The sequence below is a fragment of the Camelus dromedarius genome, chromosome 13 (assembly GCF_036321535.1).
Source record: "Camelus dromedarius isolate mCamDro1 chromosome 13, mCamDro1.pat, whole genome shotgun sequence".
Lineage (NCBI taxonomy): Eukaryota > Metazoa > Chordata > Mammalia > Artiodactyla > Camelidae > Camelus > Camelus dromedarius.
The window spans coordinates 13,623,137-13,646,175 of NC_087448.1; the positions used below are offsets into that span (position 1 = coordinate 13,623,137).

Sequence of the window (23,039 nt, forward strand, 5' to 3'; positions counted from 1 at the left end):
GCGACTGCTTGGCATCCATGTTCCCACTCACGAATGGGTACTTGGAAAGGGGTGCGAATGGTGCTTTAGAAAAGGGGACCATGCTAAAAAAAACAGCCTGGAGCCCTTTTCTCAAGACACTTTATTATCAAAATGTATTTTTATGTCCATTTTAGAGCTTTGCCCTTCCATGCCTACTTGGTATCATTTAGCACAAGATGGAAAATGGAAAGGGAATGGTCAAATCCATGAACAAATCCAGTAAGGCTGATAAACCACTGAGGGTAGCTCAGAGATGGAAAGAATCACAGGTGAACAATGGTAAAGTCTCCCCCTACTTTAACCTCTTTCATTAAAAACATCTTACACGCATGCGCACACATAGCCTAGAGCTGAAGAAACAGTACGTTCTTGACAACGGTGGGACCCTTGAACATCCCTCCTTTATGAAACCTCCAAACCGAGTCCCCAGAGGTAATCACCATCTGATGTTTGTGTTTATCATCTTAAAGTTTTCTTCAGTTTTATCACATATCTTTTAATTCCTCAATGACGTATTGCTTAGTTTTGCATTTTTTAAACTTTATATACATGATATGTGTTCTGTGGTTATTTGACTTTTTTTTTTTTTTTTTTTTTTTTTTTTTTTTTTTTGCTCAAAATGAGGTTTCTGTGATTCATCTACATGTGGCTATTGTGCACTTATTTTTAACGCTCCATAGGGTTTCATGGTGTAACGAGATCACCATTTATGCAGATGGGACATTGGTGACATTGCTACTTTTTATGTTATTGTAAACAATGCTGGTATGAATCCTTCACAATTATTTGTACACATGTGAAACGGTTCCTCCAGAGTAGAGTTGTAGTTTAAGATATGCCTGTTTTCAATAGCACAGGTATTTTTAAACAGTTACCTACAATTAACTTGCTCTATCCAAAGCCTAGAAAAAGAAAATGTTTGTATCTATAAGATGGCAAGAATAAGTTTTTTAAAATACTTATGTTGACATCTACAAATTAGTCCTCCACTTTTCTGGTAGGGAAAATTCCCCAAATGTTGTATCAAAACATTTGTGTCAAACTGCTGTGTTTTGCCAAAGAGATAAAATTTCCAGTCAAAACAATTAATTAGAAGCTATTAATGATGCCTTTCTAGATTTAAGAAGCCACTGTAAGAGAAGGGAGAAAATGAAGGAAAAAAAAATAATTCCCCAAATCAAGATGTAGGAGATAAGGCAGTTTGTGGATCTCCATTTGGGAATTTTGCCTTGAATTCCTTAACTCTTCTGCAATCATTTCACAAACTCCAAACCACTCCATTAACTGACCACAGGGAAACCTCCGATTAATGAAGGGCTAAACTTTAAACACCATTCTTTCTTCTCCTCTTAATATATTTAGTCTTGTAATGTTTTATTCATATAACAACAAAAAAATTGGGTGGTGATGATTTTCAGCACCTAAATAGTACTAGTAGATCCGTATCTGGCTTAGTCAGCTACAGACCATCTGGTAATCATTAGGTGAGACAGTTCATTGGGAAAATACTTAAATCCCTGAGTCATAATTTATTTGAGAAAAATTACTCAGCTTGTTTTAAGCCATAGCTGTATATCCACATATCCATATTCATCTCTATTTATTTATCTCCATATATAGCCAGCCAGCCAGCCAGCCATATACTGATTAGGGCTAAAGAAATTCAGGTCAGACAAGCCACTATCTACATAGAACACTAAACATTCATGGTTACATGACCACAAACTATATCAGGAACCTATAGCAGCTGCTCTGGAAATGAAAGTTGGTCGTGAAGAAACTGGGATAAGAAAGATCTCATTGTCCAGAGTACATGTCACCTCACATTTGGTCAAAAATTAAAGGTTATACTCTACTGTGATGGTTGGTCCATGGCAACCTTCACCATGAAGAGGAGCACGTTAGATTTTGGTAGGCAAAGACCTCAGATGGAGACAGTCAGGGGAAGACAAAGGGGAGGAGCCTTTCAGGGCAGTTGTTAATGGCACCCTCTGAGAAACAGGATGGAGGGTCAGTGGAAACCTCTCCTGTGATCTTTTAGATGCTTTGATAGAAAATACTCTCTTACCTTACGGAGACCTCCCCAGACCAAAATATATGTATCTAAACATTATCCACACTCAGGCAGCATCTATATAAACAATCAGGAACGCTGTACAGATCAATCTATGCCCTGAATTTCTCATGTTTCTCAAAAGCTGGCTGTTTCATTCTTCAATAAAAGCAAAGGCTTCAATTTGAAGTCACTGTGACTAAACTTTTCTTTAAAAACAACATCAATCCCTCAAGAATATATGGAGTATATATTTATTTTTTAACATTTATCTATATTTTACAGATGATCGTATTTCCTGTTCCTATTCCACTTGGTCAATTCCTTACTAATCCAATTTTGGGGTTATATTTCCTTTGGTATCTAGAGCACTGCTGATTTAAAAAAAAAATGTTTTAACATCAAAGTTATAGGCCCTTTATATTATTAAATCCCTTGTGATTATGCTCCTTTGAGTTTTCTTCCAAATAATCTTTGTTTATGCTCAAGTAAATGTTTTAAGAATTGACAATTAAAAAATGGGTTGCTATGAATTTTTCAAATAGTGCCATAAAGAAACATTTTTAACGGTATATGCATCTTTATACCAAGATGTAAATAATGAGGAGATCAAAGTGGAGAAAAAAGAAACATGGTAGGGTAGTACCAATAGTTATAAAAAAATATACAGCTCTTGGGCACAACCCTGCAATAAGAAGGTAATGTTTGGCAATAATCTTTGTACAAACATGACCTTCTTTGGGTGACATGATACCAGAGTCCTGTTATCAATTGTTTTAACTTTACATTTTAAAGGAATCATCTTTCAGTCTGCTTGTTGGACTGCCCTCATAAATGGGCAAGCCCATCTCCTAAGAGCAGTTGAGTGTCAAGGAAGAATTTAAACAAAGGCATATATCCTCTACACAGGAAATAGTCAATGTTTAAAAACAGCAGTGGAAAAAGAGCCCTTGCTTTAAAGGTTTGGAGACATCCTCAAGGAAAGACACAGATGTGTTCTGGTGATTTATCTTTCTCATAAGCCCAATGCAACACACAGCATTGGATTACAAAGATAACGGAGAACAAAAGGAATTCTCTGCCAGAGTCTACACTTTGTATTCATTAGTTCCCCTAATCCAGTTCTACAGGTGGCAGCTAAGGGCTCCGCTTTCACTATTAAGGAATTTGGCCACTTTGACAAGGGTGATAAAAAAGAAGAGATGCCAGGTGCTGGTGTTCTGAGCAACAACTTGTCTCCACTTGCAGGTGCCATGAAGACTGTCACCTTGTGACTTCCTAGAGGATTATAACCTCTGGATGGACTGTTTCATGGGTTTTTATCATCCTTAAAACTAATCAGAAATGCCAAGTGGTCATGGTTACAAGACACCTGTTTTCGCGCGTTTCCTGATAAAAGCTTCTCTGCTGAATTGCTGATAAATATTGACATTATGTTTCAAGCCACATGGAATGGCTTGAAATCTTGGTTTCTCTCACACAAAGAATTAAGCTTTGACATTCAGCTGACTTCTCTAAAAGCAAGGAACACTGTGAAAACTTTGACCTCAATTTTTTTTTTAAACATTTGTTTTAAAACCAGAGAAAAAGAGAAAGATCAATTAGAAAGATAGTAGATTTTCACTTACCTTGGAAACTCGATTTGCAACTTCTCTCCCCACGGTCAGCCCCTGGACGAATGTCCGTGCAGCAATGAAGGCGCGGGTCACCTGAATTTTCAACTTTCGGGGGACATCTCCAAATGGCTTCAGCTGGTCTGTGTATTTGCTCACACATTCCAGGTAGTCCTCGCTGAAGTGATACTGTGGGTTGATCAGCTGAAACATCCGTTCCAGGAGGCGAGCCCAGAAGTCGTTGAGCATCTCCTCCAGATTCACGTTGCCCCCCGTGTAGTATCTTTTCAGCTCTGTGAAGAGGTCCTGGAACACTTCCGAATTTTGCATGTATAACATTCCATAGGTCCGTACAAACATATCATTTAGTGACTTTTCTGCATTCTCCAGGAGCTCTCGGAAAAATTCTGCAAATAAAGCAAGAATGCAGTCATAAAATAGTAAGAATTAGAAGTCCAAAACACTGACTTACCTTAAAAATAACTGCTTCTAATGGTCATTTTCCCAGAAAAAAAAAAGTCCCCTGTGATTAAAGTATCAATGAATCTTATTGAGGATAACAATATTTTAAAATGAGATTTGATCTAGAATCTATGAAATTCTCTAAGTCAAAGAAAACAAAAGATCATGTGATTTCCATTTGCAAGAACATCCATTCACACTAGGAATTTACCATTTAAAACTCCTTCCAAGAAGCTCAATTCTTATTCCATTTATCGTAAATTTTAGAAAATTCTATGATTTCATATAAACTTAAATCAGAATACGTGGCAAAGTACTGTCGTTAACATAATAATAAATGCAGAACTGATAAAAACATTTGCTCCAGCCTATTTACAAACCTATTCTACCACTGCATTCAATTAAATTGCTTTTATTTGGAAAAGCTCATAAATGAGATATTCAAATTAATGTAATATTTGGACTCTTTGTAGTTGCTATATATAGCAATCAATTATCAGTGTTCAGAGATTCATAAAGCAATTAAATTCACTTAATACCAAAGCTATAATAGACATAATTTAGGCTGCCATAATGAGTCAGAAAGTTATGAAGTACCATGCATTACCATTATAAATAGAAACTATCATTTTATAGAACTTGTATAAAATATAGGCATTTGGGCTTTCTGGTTAAGAGATCTAATGAAAAAAAAAAAGTCTGCCAAGAAATGACCTCTTCCATCCTGCAACATCACTTGGGTGTTTCTGGGAATAGTTACAGTAGGCAAAAAGTTGGATGAAAAAAAGTCACTGGGCACGGTAGGACTCACTGACCTTCATATTAGTCTCCCTCAAGAGATAGCTCATGTGTGTATGATACATATCCATGTGTAGAAACGAGCCTGGCTAGAGCAAGCTGAAGTTTTATCCCATTTGGGGATTTGGAGAATGTAATTGGGGGTGGGAAAAGGCCAAGGGTAGATCATGCTTCTGAGTCTGTAAATCCAAGTTGCCAACAACAGCGTGATTCTGCTTTACCTCCCATAGTTCCCTTTTACTTCGGGAAGCACCGTCTCCTCAAGGAATCCCAGTAGGAATAAAATAAAAACCTCTTCTTAGTTCTAGAACCCTGGGGGGATTTTTTGCTGACACAGAGAAGAGAAAAAGCAATGAATCTCTGCATAGATTCCATGGAAGCTACACCGAATTTCTTCTTTATCAGAAGCTGCCTGAAGAAGCACTTGATTTAGCTACTTCCGTACTGACCAATACAGCACTGAACTGTTAGAGCAGGCAGAGAGCTAGACAGGCACAGAGAAAGGGGGCCACAGGCCAAATGGCAGTAACTGGGCAAAAAGGAGGGGCCTGGGCCAAATACAGGAAATCGTATGTCAGGTAAACAACAGGGGTCCTTGGGCAGACGGAGGAAAGCAGGAACCTGGGGACTGATAAGAGATCACGCATTTTGGGGTGACAGGTGGCCTGAAGGCTGACAAAGAAAGGTAGGAAAAGGCGGTAATTTCTAGTCCAAATGTATCTTTTTGCTCATTAAGACCTCATTACAATAAAATTAGCCTTGCAGATCAGAATTACTCGTCATGAACCAACACCGTGACACTTCTGATCCAGACTAAATAAGGACAAAAATCCCTCCTACCCTCGGGAAGGCGGAGTTGGGATGAAAATCAGGGAATACAATCCCAAACTCTTCCCTCCCCAGTGAATATTCTACCCACTCATCTCTACACACTATGTAGCCAACTTGCCGCAGAAACACGGGGCAGCCGCTCACCTAAGCCTGCCTGTTCTCTCCTTGTTAGCATACTGTCTACCCCTCAGACAATCCTCACTTTACTTTCTTGACCTCTGCGTCTGGTCTGTGAATTCTGTGACAAGACCCAAATTGCCAACAGCAGAACCACTGTCTTGATAAGTAAGTTGTGTCTATAATGATAATTACTTAATACTTGTTTGCAAATAAAACCAATATGCTAAAGCTTAAAAAGGACTGTGTTCAATGTTTATCTCTTACCATGAAAGAATACTTTTTTTCCTTAAATATAGAAATTATTTTGATACAATGGCAGCAAAAACTAAGGAATCTGAAAGTCACAGCTAATAACCCCTGTGTGATCTTGTTCAAGGCACCAAATATTTCTCATTTTAACTTTTCCCAAATGTAAAATCAGGCTAGATATTAAGAAGTCTCCTTAATCTTCAAGAATCTATTAAGGAAAATCAATGTTGAAGCAGATAGGGCAAAATGTTCAAAACTGTCGAAGTGTCAATTAATCAAAATATTTATATATGCTATGTGTCACTGTTATTTGTGACTTTATGAAATCAGAAACATTTCAGAATTTTTCAGAAATGTACTAGTCACTAAAATTGCCCTAACATGGAAACTATATTAAATTATTAATCCTAACACAAAGTATAAAAATATCATAGTAAAACCTTTCAGTCTTGAAACCAAGACTGCAAATAGCTTGGACTTGTTCATCTAGGTGCAGGGTGAAAGGTTTCATAGATTAGTGAAAGAAACTATGAAAGAATGGAAAAATCACTGAATTGAAAAATATTCATATAATGAGACTGGAAAGTAGATACTCATCATGAGCTCAGAACAGCCTATTCATTTATCTTCTTTTTGAGGTCAATTATTTTGTTGGACTCAGAAATTAAAGCTTAATTTATTGAATACAGAGTATGCCTTCACTGCTGAATAGTCAGTAATCAATAGTGCGGTCTGGATTTCCAAGAGCTGGGGGGAAAAAAAAAAGAAAGAAAGAAAGAAAGAAAGGAAAAAAAGGAAAAAAACCTTCTGGTCCTCATTGCTCTCCAAAGACCTGAGGTATGAATGCTTCTCTGTAGGAATGAAAATTTTATTTCTTTTTCTTTTACTGAAGGTAGAATTCCTAGGCTTTTCTTCTCCTGAACAGGATAATATGAAATATTGGGCTTATGACCATTTTGCAGCTGAATGGTTAAAATTAGATTGTCTGTTTACTATGTCTTGTGGTTTGTTTCCTTCTGCTTAAATTAGTATTCCTAATTGAATATTGAAACTAAGTTATCAAGTTGCCACAGAGCTGAAGAAACATTTTATTAGATTCCAAGCTTAAATTTGTGTCTAAGGGTGCATCATTGTCTCAAAAGTTTGCTCTTAGCTTCACTGGTCCTCAAAAGTCAAGTTATTATTCCTTGCTCAGAATCATTATATGGTTTAGTGATCTTACAGTCAAAGTTAATATTTGGTATTGAAGGATGCTAATGCATCAGGCAATTATGACAAATGTTGCTACCTTAAGGTACATTGATCTTAGATCTTATGAAAGATGGGAATCCGAGGTACTGAGGCAAAACTAATGTCCTCCCCAAAATAAGTATACTCATTTCATTTTTAGCATGCCCATAGACTTAAACTTCCACCTTTTGAAGGGTGACTCTTCGAACAAAGTATTTTATGCTTGGATGAAAATTGTGTCTCAGCAAACCAAACAAGATGGAGATTTGGAAGACAGTTATCAGACCCATTTTGCTGATGAAGTATTATGCCCAAACAGGATAGAGAACAAAATTGAAGAGCCATATAAGGAAAAACAATCTGAATCTCACCCTTTGTTTAATCGGAGACGGCAAAGCTCACACTGGATAAAGCCTTCAGTCAACAAAAATTCTCATCGGCAAAAAACAGTTTGGCGGATAAGGTTTTTTTTTTTTTTCCTTTTCTTCCCCAATCACTAAATATACATCAAAGGTGACTGCTTAGGGCTCAGTTACACTTCATAGATGCACAAAAGAACTTTTTCCAGCCAGCATTAGCCTCTGGGAGGATTTTATTCATCTAGAGGGGAGGTCTGGATGGTAACAGCTGTTTGCTGCGGGGCAGATGCCCCAAGTGGGAGAACAGTCTTGTAGATAAAAACCACCACTGTTCCAAAAGCAAACAGAAAGTCTGTGCGTGCACTGATGGCTTGGAGAGGCCTCTTAAGGGGCAAAAATCAACTCCTCGGAGCCAAAAGTTGCCCTAAAGATATCTGAGAAAGGCTTCCGATGAGGCCTCCAAGTGAATGGATCAAAATGAAAGGTGCACAGAGGGCCAAAGGGAGGGGCAAACAAGAGAAAGACGAGGCACCCTAGGAATTTGCAGTGCGTAGGAAACAGCAAAAGCTTGGCCCAGTGAAGCTGCAAATGTTGTCTCATTAATACTACCACAGGGGGATGGGCCCGGGAGACTGGGTCAAGCACTGTTTAGCACTTACCTAGAAACTGGAGCATTTTCCTATTTTATGCTCATGCTCTGCAAAACACTTCTTATTGAAGGCTCATTTAAAATGAGTGCTTCAGGATGGTGGTGTAAACCCACGTCATTACAGAACCCAGGGAATGAAAACTTCGGCCCCGCATCAGTGGAGACTGGATCTGCACACGGTTACAGAGAGCACCTGGCCCCCCAGGGGAAAGAGGTCTACTGCATTGCTTTCCCTAAACCCACGCATTTGTGCTGAGTGTATTTCTCTCCTAATTGCTTTCTTTCCACCCTCCTCTCACAAAAGCATGCTAAATCAGTTCAGTCAGCTCAGAACCCAAGCTCTGGCTAAGGAAAAACCTTAAGCTGCTGACATGGAGGGTAAATGACTCAGAAAGCTGATATCCTATAAGGGCTGTGATTCACAGACACAATAAAGCTACTACCCTGGCCTCACCTGTGCCCTTTTCAAGATTAAGAGGAGAGTCCTTGGTTCCGTACACATCTGTCAGCTCTCAAGTACACCTTTTGAGATGACTTCCCCTTTAACCGTCTCATTACTCACATCATAACCTGATATGAACACCAGGGAAACGCTGAGCTAATGAGAAACACCGATGGAGGCAGAACCACAGCGCCATTTACTGGCTTACGTTTGACTTTGAGGGCTAGAACACCTGGTCCCTAAATGGCCCATCTCTTCCCACTCCCCAGAGAGTGAGACTCTAGAAGAAGACTGGAGCTGCTCAGAGAGTCCTTGCCACATGAAGTGTCACCCTTGGCAGGTCAGAGCTCATGCGGAAGTGACAGTTGGATGCCCGGGCCCTACGTGAAGTGTCTCAGCACTGCTGACATTTTGAGCTGCCTTGTGAGATGATAAATAGCACCCCTGACTTCCACCTACTGGATGCTAACAGCACATCCTTCCCCGAGCAGTGACGTCAAAAATGTCTCCTGACATTATCAGATGTCCCCCAGGGGGACAAAATCACGCTCAGCCTATCCTCTGAGAGTCACCCTTCTACTGATAAATTCCAGAAGCCTAGAAATAGACCATCAAAACCTTCTGAGAAAGGGCCAGCCCATTTCTAGACCTCATGAGCCCCACAATTCATTGAGATAAATCTGAGAAGCTGTGCTTTAAATGAAAGGAGCTGAAATACACATTATGTTCACAGGTAAGATTGTTGGTGACCAACACTATCAATCCATGTACAGTGCCTGTCACAGGGTAAGGCCTTAAAACGTGGTGACTGGTGAGGGAATAGATGGTGAACACGAGCTCCCAGTGAACTGCACCCTGGCTCCATCCAGACTGGGCTCCTCTTAGACAGTGAAGACTCTGCGGCCCCACCTTAGAGACAGAGAGATGCTATAACCACATCCTGGAGCAGACGTGTCCTCCCATCATCCTCCAAACTCTTCTACATTTACACATATATAAACATTCAACCCTCCCAGGTTCCAAGCTCATGCGCATCTACACATAAAATGCCCTGTGGCCTCAGCTCAAAAACACGGTGATGATCAAGACTCTCTACCAGACCCTCACTTTCTCCCAGGACAACTCTGCCTGTCCTGAGCCATGCTCTGCTTGGTTTCATTACTGCCTTTCCTGCTGCTGGCCCTGGACCTCAGACCCCACGATCTCACCAAACTGACTGCATTCACGTTATCTGCATACTTCATTTAAGCGATGCCTAGCACGCTACATTTGAGTTAACTCCTAAACTACTCTGAGTCTCCCACATTGCAGTAAAGCCTTCTTCCATTTAATAGCTAATCAAATAAATTCAATTTGGAACTTTGTTGTTTTCAGTAAACAAAGCTATGCCATGTTTTATTTCTTCATTATCCGGCTTAACCAATTATGTAAGGGAAAGAGAAAAACTATTTTGAATAGATATTGTTATGGAAACGACAGGCCAGTCAAGAAACAAGCACCACTCGGAGGGTTGGAGTACTCAGATGTATTACGCTGGCGGGCTCAGAGGGGCTTCTGCTCCAAAGCTCTGAGCACCTTCAAGATGTGCACATGAGGTTTTATAAGGTGAAGTACAAGCTTGGGGTATTCGGCCAATAGGCATGGAACAGCTTTAGCAGCATCATCATCACAAAAGTGGAGGCGGGGAGGCAGCAAACCAACATTCCAAAGCCAGATATGTATCTTTGAAAATCCAGCTGGCTAGCAAAAACACATAAACAGCAAACCAACACTAATTAGCTTAGATTTACAAGTTAGTCTAGCAGAACTCAGATCAGTATTCCAATACTTAGATTTGTGAGTTATCTTGTTAGACCAGCCCAGCCTCTCCTTCACATTCCTAGACTTAAGAGTTATCTTGTCAGACCAGCCCAGTTTTTCCTTCACAATATCTGTCGACTGACATAAATGCACAGCCTAAAAGTTGAGGGTTATGTTTTATTTGGCGGACATTTCTGAGGACTCGAACCCCTTCGAGCCCGGGATGACAGCCTCTCAGATGGCTCTGAGGGACTGCTCCTAAGAGGTAGGGGAGGAGCTAGGGTATATATAGGAGCTTTACAACAAAGACCAGGTAGCTGGAACAATAAAAGAGTACTTGTTAACTAAAGGAAGCCAGGCATCTCAAGTTAAAGAATGTAGTGCTTTTCTATGTATGGGAGGAAGCAAACAGTTGGCTCATTGAATTCATTCCTTTGACAAGCACCTAGCTATCTAGGGCCATCCTGTCCTTTCTTATTCTGAGTCCCCTCTGGGTGCACCACTGTGAGTGGCTGCAGAGGCTGGGCTGCAGGCTTGTCTTCACTGGGGGGTGGCGGCAGCCGCTGATGACTTGATGGCTTCAGCATTCTTTATTTACTGATACGGTTTGCAGTATTTTTCGTTTACATATCCTGTTATATCATCTTCATAGTTTTTCTTAAACATCAGTTGCATTTTTGTGTAAGAAACAAACCCTCAGTATGTATTTTTTGAAAATTATGAGGTTGAAATTAAATAAAATTATTTTCCAAATAACAAGTTACTCTAAAAGGGAGAAATCAGAATCTGTAATTATTGTGAGATGACGTTGCTGTAGGCAAAAATTCGTTTGTGATTTGCCACTTCTTTGTTTCTTAATTCATACTTTCTCTTGCTCTGTGTGTGTGTATGTTTTCATAAATTATGTTTATTATATTATAATAAGCATTATGATTTACTCAGTTGATTCGTCCCAGGAGTTAATAGAAGTCTATATAATTTCAAAGTGAGCTAATAGTAGTAATCTACAAATTTCCTGTTTGAGGGATTATTGTAACCAAATTTCTGTCACTTAGGTAAGCTCTCCCCACTCCCAACAACACTGATTTTAAAACACAACCAACTGATTTAAACTGGCACAGAATATCTTCCTAATTTCCATGTCTCTGACACATTTTTGGAGGAGTCAAGACACCAAACCTTAAATGAAGACAATAAATAAATTTCAAACAATGAATGATGGTAATTTCAAACATAACTAGATAGGACCTAAGGCATCCTGCACAGTGTCAGACACCATGTTATGGATTTTACATGTATTGTATGCAAATCAGATATTCGTATATCTAGTTGGCAGATGAGGAAACTGATCCAGAAATGTTAAGCGAGTTGCCCTAGACCTCGGAACTGGCATGAAACGCAGAGCTCAAACCACCGTCCACAAGAATGAGTTCTAAGAAACAACAGGACAGCAGGGCGGCTTTCTGGTTTATTCTAAAGTCCAATTTTCACACTGTGATTTGAATAATTAATAAAAAGTGTAATAAACTCCTAGGACACCAGGTGAAACTATATTGAAATATAAATTACAAGATGCATTCTAAAATCGAATCTGAATTATTTGTTAAAAATAATTTTTATGTGTGGTTATTTTTTCCTCTAATACTGATCAGTTGTAGGTAAGGGAGACTGAAGCCCACGCGCAAATCCCTAAGGTTGGTATATCTTCCTCAAGGGGTGGCACCCACAGAGTCACAGTGTATAAAAAACGGTGGTTGGCACATAAAAGGATGCTAAAAATATCTGACTTCAAATATGCCTCATTTTATAATAAATATACACATATTGTAGATATTATCCTACAATAACATGTACATATTATCAACACACATATAGTAAATATATTCAAATATACACTTAAACAATTAAATAAAATCAAACAAAATAAAAACCAACGACAAAGAATATGCAACAGAGATCTTATGTGATTCAAAATGCCTCAAATATTTTATATCTAGTCCTCTACAGAGAAATTTTGCCAATCCCTGGCAGAGGTTCAAAATCCTAAGTGAAATGTTTGAAGATAAATTAATTCAACAAAATGTATTATGCCTTTAAATTCTTATAAGTAGGAAGACAATTTAATTATTAGCCTGTTATCTCTAAGTAGTAGAATAAAAGTTCCTTTCCTCTGTTATTTTATCTTATGTGTTAAAATGTTCTCTGACAATTTTGTGGCTCATTTATCTCTTCATATTCCCCTGCGAGGGAACTAAAATCCAAAAGTAAATTCTTAAATCACCTAAATGATTTTGAGGATTTAGGTGACTTCAGTGATTTGAAAGTAGACATCCCTAAATTTTTCTAAGATTGTGGTCTAATGAGTCCCTGGAGATTTCCATAAGGAGAAAAATCTTACAGTAAACTTGGCATATAAAATGGTATAAAAATGAAAAAGGAAAAGAAAAAGTAACACTCTACTCTGATACTAGGTTAAGGTAAAAAAAATACATAATTTAGTTTTTTTCCTTCTATTCATGATAATTAATGAAAATGGAAATTTAAACTATCTTTAACATCTTACAAGATCCTATAACAAAATACAATGCTCATGATAAATCTAGGATAATTATTTTCAGAAAATAATAAATACATCAGCTGATAAAAAAAACTATAATACATAACAAGAATTGCTCACTATAGTAATCTAAAGGTTATTTTCATTATATTATTCCCATTGTGTGTTAGAAACTCCGAACCAATTAAGAAAACAAGAAGGATACAGTAAAAGCATTTTTAAACACAATATCCAGCTCAGTTGGACAACTGGACATTACCATTTTATATCCTTTCAAGGTGTCTAGTCTAATTGACTAGACTTTTCCATGATGACATTTTTAATGAAAAGTCATCAGTTCACATTCATGAGTGTTTCTTAAAAATAATCAATATCTTGCAACAAAGTCCTTTAACCTAGTACTATGAAGGTAAAGTCAGCTGAAGAGACCCAATGCCAGGAGATTTTTCAGAATCAGTGTGTAATTCAGCTGCAAAAGGAAAAGTTTCCAGGAAGCAGCACTCTCTGGTGGGTTGATACAGGGAGATACGAAGCAATAAAGCAGTTTATAGAAACTGTTGATTTGAATTCACATTTCACAAGGTTAAACTTTTTCTATACTTACTGATCCCTTACACATTAGATTGATAAATGTCTTATTTCTTGGTAGGTTATTTCTCCCAAAGATCTCTTTTCAAGTAAGAAAGACTGATTAGGCCATTTATGTTCACAAGGTGGTAGAGATAAACTATTCATTCTGAGAGCCATGAATTAAGTTTGAAATTTGCTGACGGTTGCTGCTAAAAGCAAACAAGTGTCCTGAGCCTGCAGAAGGTATCCGAATCTCCCCCAAGCCGTGCACATGAAGTTAAAAGCTGGGATGCTTTCTGGCTCACCTCCATCACTGCACAGCTCCTTAGCTTTGGTCTACAGACAACGTCCTCTAGTCCTTGCTCACGATCCTCCTTCCATTTCTTTTTTTGTCCAGATGACACTGCCCACAGCATGGGATGCCTGTTTAACCCATTAGATACCTAAAATCTAGACTTTGAAGTCATTTCCAACATTTTGTTTTCCTCAACTGGAAAAAGCAATTGAGTTTCCAAATTTGTATAGTGTATTTCTCTGTTCACAAATCCAGTTCTCTGTTCTTTACTTCTTCTCCCAACTACTTGTTGGGCCAGAGGGTAGGAAAAAAACCCCTTCAATACCAAACCACCGAGGATGAACTCTGGGAAGTGGGGCCAAAGCTGGTCTGCAGATGAAAAGTCAGTGATAAGGACCTGGGGTCCCTGGAACAAGAGATTGTGCAGGTGTTTAGGGAGAGTAAGGCAGAACCGCCAAATGAAATTTACTTCTTCCTCCTTTCTTTACAGAATACAGTGGTTCTCACTCCCAGCTGCCTATTAAAATCACTTTAAAAAATCTTGATGCTCAGGTTGCCTCCTAAACTAGTTAAATTATAATCTCTGGGGGTGAGATTCGGGTATCGGTACATCTTCAAGCTCAGCAAGTGATCCCAAAGTACAGCCACGATTAAACACCACTGCAGCTCTTCTCTGTTCTTCAGTATTTTCATTTTAGTTGATGTAAGATTGATGGTGATATGGGCAGGGGAAGGAGGAATAGTGATGGAGGGAGGGGCCACATTATACATCATCAAAGACCCTATTTTCTCTTTCCTTTCCCTTCCCCCCTCTCTTTCCTTGCAGTAGAAACTTAGTGTTCTGGTCTTGGGGCAGCAGCCTAGCGTTGGGTCAAAGTGTCAAGAGAATGTGAAGAGCACTGGCAGTGGTCCTGGGGGATCAGACGTGCCAGCCTCTTTTCCTTTGTCCACCGTCTCTTTTTCCTTTTCTACCACTTAATACTCCCCGCTAAGTGTTCTTTGCTTACAGGACAATAAGCTTGTCCCACAGTGACGGAAGGCAGGGTGTATACAGCTTGGGACAAGGGAGGGATAGAGTCTGATAATGTCTGAGTTAATTCATACCAAAAGGAAAGGGAAGGATTGCCGTATTCTCATCAGGGCATCATTCAAGCACGTAACACAGACAACAGAAGGGAGAAGTTAAGTGTATAGGGAAATGCTGAGTTGTGAAAGCATAATTAAATATAACAGTCTTTTTTGTGTGTGAAAGTATTATGACTTAATTTGACACTGACTTGTCAAGCTGTATCATTTCTGGCCCATCAAAAACCTGATGCAATACCGAAATCACGTAAAAAGTCCTGGAACAAAAAAGTTTACTTTGCTTAACAGATGTCTAAATGAAAGTCAAAGTCAGTACAAAGTACAGTTTTTAAAAATAAATAAAGTAATAATGTGTTCACATATTCTGCTATACCTCACCTTCATTTCTGACCACCTATATTTTGCAAAAGAATAATTGTACCTCTTTTAGATATCTACTACTTGTCATTTTTTCAAAAGTAGAATGCAGGACGCTTCTAATAAAAGAAGACCATTCAATTACAAAATCAGGTCAAAGATTTGTGTACAAAGATATTCCTCTTTTATTCATTTTAGGAAAAAAAGGAAAAAATTGAAATTCCCAAAGAAGGACTAATCCACACTGTAAAATATGTTCTATTTGTAATTATTGTGAAATAATATTGAAAAGCTAACCAGCAGGCATTATGAGTTAGCTACTTTTCAAAGGGCTTATCATGTGTTAACGAATTTAAACTTGTCAGCAACCCTATGAGGTAGTTATTATTATTATCCGAACTTTACATTTGGGGAAACAGAGGCACAGAAAAGTTAAGTAACTTACAATATAAGTAGCCAACAGGTAATGTAGCAGGGATTACAAAACCAGGTGGTCCGGCTTCACAATCTACAGTATCTCTGGACTCTATAAGGCGTGAAGCTTATACGATTTAGAAGACCCTTTTTAACAAATATAATACAAAATCAGGCATAGGATCTTGGAAAGGGTCTATTCAAGTGAAGTGTTTTGAAACATAAACCTCACCAGAATCATGAGAAATCTACCTTCAGTACAAGACATGACAGAAATTGCTAAGATAGAAAATGATACTAAAGCATGTATGAAGTACAATGCCAGTTTTCATATTGCATAGAAATACATAAATATATATTAACATACACACATACTAAGAAAAATAAAAAAAATATAAAAAGGAGTTTACAATCAGTAGAAGGTTATCATTTGTATCTTCTTTTCTGTACATTGTTAATTTTCTGAAATATGTAAAATGACTATAAATTAATTTTATGTTTAGAAAAAAACAATAGATACTATTTAAACATGAAAAGACCTCTTAAACACAAAAAAACGCTGCTTGATGAAAGGGGGGAATACGTACGTAAAATATAGACCAAAAGTAATAAAAATATTTAATGAAACTACTTTGTGTATTAAACCTACAAAGGGAAATCTGAGAATTAAGTCCAAAAAAATGCATAGAAAGGGCAGAATAGAAATGAGAAATTTACTCAAAATCAGAATATATCAGCAAAGCAGCAAAGATAGAACTTGATTCCCTTGACTTTAAATCTACTGGATTCATGCTGATTAGGGAAAAGGACTTACATATACATACATAAGAAATGGACACAACATTGTAAATGGACTATACGTCAATTTTTTTAAAAAAAGGACTTAATTAATAAAAAAAGAAATAAAAGTAGTCTCTACAGCACAGCATGCTGGCTGTACAAGAATGGTCCCCGTAAGGTTAGGTAATTATTCACTGATAATAAGAATATTTTTCGTTCTTGAATGAATGCTTTTACAAATACTGGTAATTTTTATTTCTTTCTAGATAAAGAAAGAATTTCTCTAATTGATCCAATCAGGATTCAACAAAATTTCATTGTTCATTATTACAGATGTCAGCATAAACTAAAGGAAAAAAAAACCATCAATTTTTAGATTTCAATGATTATGAGTTTAAAGTCATTTAAAGTCTGAGTTTTCTCTGCAGTGTTTCCGGTGGGCACTGAATGAACATTAGCAAAGGATAATAAATTATGTAATTCTAGGACTCTTTCTATAAACATTGGACAACAACAAAAAAAAGTAAAGAAAGTCAAGGCAACTTCCAGCCACCTCTGTAACTCACCACAAGCCTGAGCTTGCTGGACAAGACTAAGCGATGGCAGCTTCCTCAGGTCACGTCTTAGGAATCATTTCATTCCTTAAATCTATCAAATGGGAAGTGAGCATCAGCCCCACTGGGCATCACAGATGTTTACTACAAAGGTAACCATATTCTTTTGATGAATATATGGACAGTAGATTCCCTGGTATAGGCATATAATAAGATTTATAGTAAGATATAAATGTAAATGGATAATTTAACTTTGATTTAAATTTGCTTAACATTGGTTACATTCACTTTGCCAGTCATGTGCCAAATTCTTCGCAGAGAAGAAATACTGAATTCATGTCATAGGATGACTATTTTACTTGTATAACATTATTTGGGATGCAGTGAACAAAAATATTATTAAACATTTCATGAAGTACCAGTTATTGAGTGCCATTTCTCTTATGGAATTCTACAAAGTTGAATGCACGCATCTTATTTTTCATAATGTTAAAATTAAATTAACTCTTAGATAAAAGAAAATGCTTATTTTGCTTCATGGGTACGTTTTAAGTTTACAAATAACTTTTAGATTACCTCTCTTCTAACTTCTGAATTATATAGATCATATGTAAAACTCCCCAAAAGAATACATTCATTTGGGTAATTAAAAAAAATTTATTGGTACTACAGGATTATTATTTTAGACTTTATTGGATGTTTTATAATATTTGTTGGTTGTTAGCCATATGTTATATAGTGATATGTTATCACTCTTATGTTTATTCTGATATGTGTCCTAAAAACCAAAAAGCAATTAGCACTGGTTTTCAAGAAAGTATCTACATGTTAGAAACTGGTAATCTCTATAAAGGGCAGTCTTAAAACAGCTCTGACTTGGGGGCTCTTATTTAAAGGGCTCTGCAAAGTATTCTCATTAGAGCAGTCCTTTGTTTTGTTGTTTTGTTTTGTTTTAAATGGGACCCAGGAACACATGGTTTGTGGTACATGACTCCCTCCATGGCAACTTCCCCCTCTCTTTTTGAACTGCTGATGATAATGAATCCCTTTCCTCCAACTGGATTCAGTTACCATGAAGACCAGACATCCACCAGCACTCTAATCTCGCTCTGATGGATAGAACGCTAACCTTTCACGAGATTAGAGACACAAGGTGCTTTGGAGATAATAAAATTCAAATAGGTTTATTTCAAAGGGCAACCCAATCTCGCTTTCGTTCATGGGTCACTTGGCAGATCATTTGCCAATGTAGTTTTTGTGTCTTTCCAAGCCAGGTTCTGGTTCAGTGTGCCACAGATGTCAGATTAAGTGGGCTCCAGAAGCCATTTCCAAAGTAAAAACAGGAAAACTTCAGAGCAACATTATTTTAATACATGAGGCCAAAGCTCTACTGGCCATAATTCTAGTTTTGCTTAAATTATGATACGTAATGCCCACAAAAAATAAATCAAGGCTAACCATGTTGACAATACCAGTGATGTAGTATGATTTCCACTATTGTAATTCTTAAGTGCAAATTCCAAAGATAATTGAGAGATTTCCATTTCAAACACATGTCTAAGGGAAATCAAAATCAAGAGTTAAAACATATGATGTTTTTGAATATTTTGTGGATATCTGCTTAATACTTTGCTAGCAATAAAAGTCAAAGAATATTAAATAAAATAAATCAAAAATAAGTACTACATACATATGAAGAAAAAGAGCAGGATTAAAATATGTTCTTCTAAGAGCAATGAGTAATCCTTACAAAAGGCTTCATGTATTTTTCCTGTCCATAATCCTCTCATTATTTAACATTATCTCTTCCATATATAAGACTGCAGTTGACTGCTAATAAGAAAATAAGAAAGGAAAACCCAAAGCAGTTTCAAGTTAAGAATATTCCTAAAACTCACAGACATAGAAAACAAACTGTGGTTTACCAGAAGGGAAAAGTTGTGGGGCGGGATAGATTGGGAGTTTGGGATTAATAGATATATATTACAATATGTAAAATAGATAAACAGCAAGGACCTACTGTACAGCATGGGGAACTATATTCAGTTTCTTGTAATGAGGTGTAATGGAAAAGAATCTGAAAAAAAATGTTTATGTATAACTGAATCACGTTGCTGTACACCTGAAACTGATATTGTAAATTGACTATATGTCAATAAAAAATAAGAATTAAAAAAGAAAAGGACGACTCCTAAAATGTGTTACTCACCTGCAAGATACCATTAGCAAACTATTATGGAAGGTAAAATATTCAAATTTAAAGAATGTTAATAATTGGATACAACTGCACATGATACTGACCATACATCTCTTTATCATCACTTTTATAATTAATTTTGACCCTTAAATAATTACATATTTTGCACTATAGTTTGAAAGTTTTGTTCATTCTTAAAGAAGTTTTATAGATAAATCTTTATAAAGTGAGGTTAAACTTATATATATATATATATATATATATATATATATTTAAATTGTTAAAAGTTTTTAAAAGATTAAATGTTATTTCATTAGTAAAGAACTTTGTGGTTACTAATATTTTAAATATCAAAGCAAAACCATTTTCCAAGAGATAGTTGGGATTACATCATCCACAGAGGTTATGCAAAATTAGAGAATGTTATTTAGATTATTTTAAAGATGTTGCTTACTTTTAACAATTCTTGCACTAATTATTATATTTTAAAAAATTTATTTGGTAATATGATATTGATGAGATTAAAACTGTTATCTTGTGCTGAGACACAGGAACCACCAAACTATATTCTGCCTTCTCCGTGCAGAGGAAATATAATCTAACAGTCATGTAGAGTATTATCTAGATCAGTCCTACAGGAGAAGGGTTATGAACGTCCAAAGAATTGCCTCTGAGTTAGACTGGACGTGTATCATGACATAACTGGAAAGATACATCAATGATAATTATTGGGATTCTCTTGGTTCTACCAAAATTTGAGATGTAGGCAGATGTCAGTGACTCATAGCACCTCATCTATAAAATTAAAAAAAAAAATACTATCATTCTCATAGGATATTGTAAAGATGAAATGATATACAGAAAGTAATTACGAGAGCGTCTGGCACATAGTAAGGTCTATCTAATTGTTAGCTATTATTAGTACTTTCTCAAGAATGAAAACACTTCTTAAAAATAACCGTGCTCATTACTATCCATTTAAAATCTGTATCTGGTATAAAAGAGATGAACATTATTTTTCTCATCATACTTGCCCAGCAAGGTACTACAAAATATTTTTATTGGTTTACGACATTGTGTAAGTTTCACGAGTGCAATGTTTTATTTAGACTTCTGTATAGACATGCAGGCTCACCACCAAAAATATAGTTGCCGACTGTCACCATACTGTTCATTCCCTTTACCCTTTTTGCCTTTCCCCTATCCTTCTTTCCCTTGGTAACCAATTCTCTGTTCTCTGTATCTATGCAGATTTCAAATTATATTACAAAGTTGTAGTAATCAAAACAGCATGGTATAGGCAGAGAAACAGATATATAGACCAACATAACAGAATTGAGCCCCCAGAAATAAATCCACACATATATGGGCGATCAGTTTATGATAAAGGGACAAAGGATATACAAATGGAGAAAGGACAGTTTCTTCAATAAATGGTATTGGGAAAACTGAATAGACACATGCAAAAGAGTTAAACTAGATCACTGTCTCACACTACATACAAAAATTAATTCAAAATGGATTAAAGACTTGAATGTAAGACCTGAAACCATAGAATTCCTAGAAGAAGAATTAGGCAGTAGCTCTTTAACATCAGTCTTACCATCAGTCTTTATACAAATCAATATATATATATATTGATTTGTGTGTATATATATATACACATTTATATATATATAGGCTATGTCTCCATAGGCAAGGGAAACAAAAGCAAAAATAAACAAATGAGACTACAACAAACAAAAAGGTTCTGCACAGCAAAGGAAACCATCATCAAAACAAAAAGACAACCTACTGAATGGTTGAAGATACTTGCTGATCACATTCATATATTCAATAAAGGGTTAATATCTAAAATATATAAAGAGCTCAGACAACTCAACAACAGGAAAACAAACAACTCAACTGAAAAATGGGTAGAGGAGATGAATAGATATTATGAAGTATTTTTACTGAGAATGGCCAGAAAAAAATTTGGTGACAAAAAACAGATGGAATATACTAGTTGTTATGCGATATCCTTACGTAGGGGAGCAAAATTTCCCATCCCAAAATATGTCTCTGGCATGAGGATTAATTTAGACTGATCATTTTTAAGACCCAAAAGACTCAGGAAGAAACTTTGACCTTCCTAACTGCCTAAAAGAATGTGGATAAAGGGCCTATTCCCAGAATAGAGCTATCACCAGAGATATCAGCAAAGAAGGTGGGCTGGGTGTGGTGTGGGAAACTCTTAGAGATAGAGTCCACTCTCTGTGCCATTGTCTCTGCATGGCCCAGCAAACACTTATATAACAAATATTTGTTTTTCCATCTTCATGTCAGCTGCCTTCCTCCCTTTTGAAGTTCCAGATCCCTACCCCCAATATCCTCCTTTGTCTTTGGCTGAGGATGGTATTTAATGTGAGAGCTTCTACCATTTTGGTGAGTAACTCAGTTCCCCTGGGTCTCCCCCATGTATACATGTTACTAGACTTCTGTATGATTTTCCCCTATTAATCTGTCTCATATCAATTTTATTCTTAGACTAGTCATAAGAACCTAGAAGAGTAGAAGAAAATTTCTTCCTCGTCACTCGATAAAAAGGTAATTTAATGTAAAATTAAATATATTCCTGTAAAAATTATGTATCTCTTATTCTCTCTTGGATTGAACAGTGAAATAAAATTCATATTTTATGGCAAGATGAGAAGATCTTAAACATAAAAAACTCTTCCGCCCTTTGGCCTCCTCTGCCCCTACACTGTGCACTGTATATCTGCATTATGCATCAAACAAACCTCCTCCATGGGCAGGAACACCTGCTGAACCATAAGGAGCAACATTCTAGCATCAAGAAGACAGCTCCTTAAAAGATAACATTCCTTCTTGATCTTGTAGCGGTCACATGACCTACCAGAATGATACTTAGATCTGGATTATGTAAGACATCATTTGATGCACATACTTCTGTCTCAAAAAACTTATGTAACTGTGCCTTGACTTCTAATGGGAGGAACAGATCTCAGAGCTTTATGAGATGCTCTTCCTGGGTTATAATCCTCAAAGTTGGGTTATAATCCTCAAATTTGGCTCATATAAAATTTTACATCTTTCTTAGATTGACTGATTAATTTTTCACCAACAATATCCTCCTCCTACACTTGTGTTTATGCAGCTTTATTGTCATCTTTTTCTATTTATGGTCTTTCAGTGACTGAGGCTTAAGAGTAACACCCCTTCACTGACCATATAAGAAGACTTTACCTTCTGAATAATCAAATGACATTGTTAATCTAGGTTGGTTCCATCTCAGACGTCCTTGATACCTTTCTCTTGCAACAGGAAGGGTGGTTTGGACCAGAGATGCAGTATCAGAGGCAGAGCAGGTAGCTGATGATGCTGTAAACAATAGCTTTATTTTCACATTTCATATTTATAGAGTCTAGTGGGTTTTCTTTTTCCTTCAACATATTTTTTAGTATTAACCACACAGTAAGTTCTCCTCAACTAATTTAGATCACAATTCTAATTTGTTAAAACTCACTTTGGATTCCCAATCTTTTGCTGAGATTCTGGCAAAGAAGCTCCAACAAAGCTTCAAGTCTCTTGAATGGATTTTA

General features: G+C 36.8%; 1 protein-coding gene across 2 annotated transcripts in view; it reads right to left on the reverse strand.

Moving 5' to 3' along the window:
- GPC6 (glypican 6) overlaps nucleotides 1-23,039 on the reverse strand; it is a 998,128-nt gene that overhangs the window by 492,047 nt on the left and 483,042 nt on the right. For both annotated transcript variants that reach the window (XM_010980224.3, XM_064493031.1), the window contains exon 3: nucleotides 3,703-4,094. In XM_010980224.3, the coding sequence (XP_010978526.2) occupies nucleotides 3,703-4,094 (392 nt within the window). The remainder of the gene's footprint in view (nucleotides 1-3,702; nucleotides 4,095-23,039) is intronic.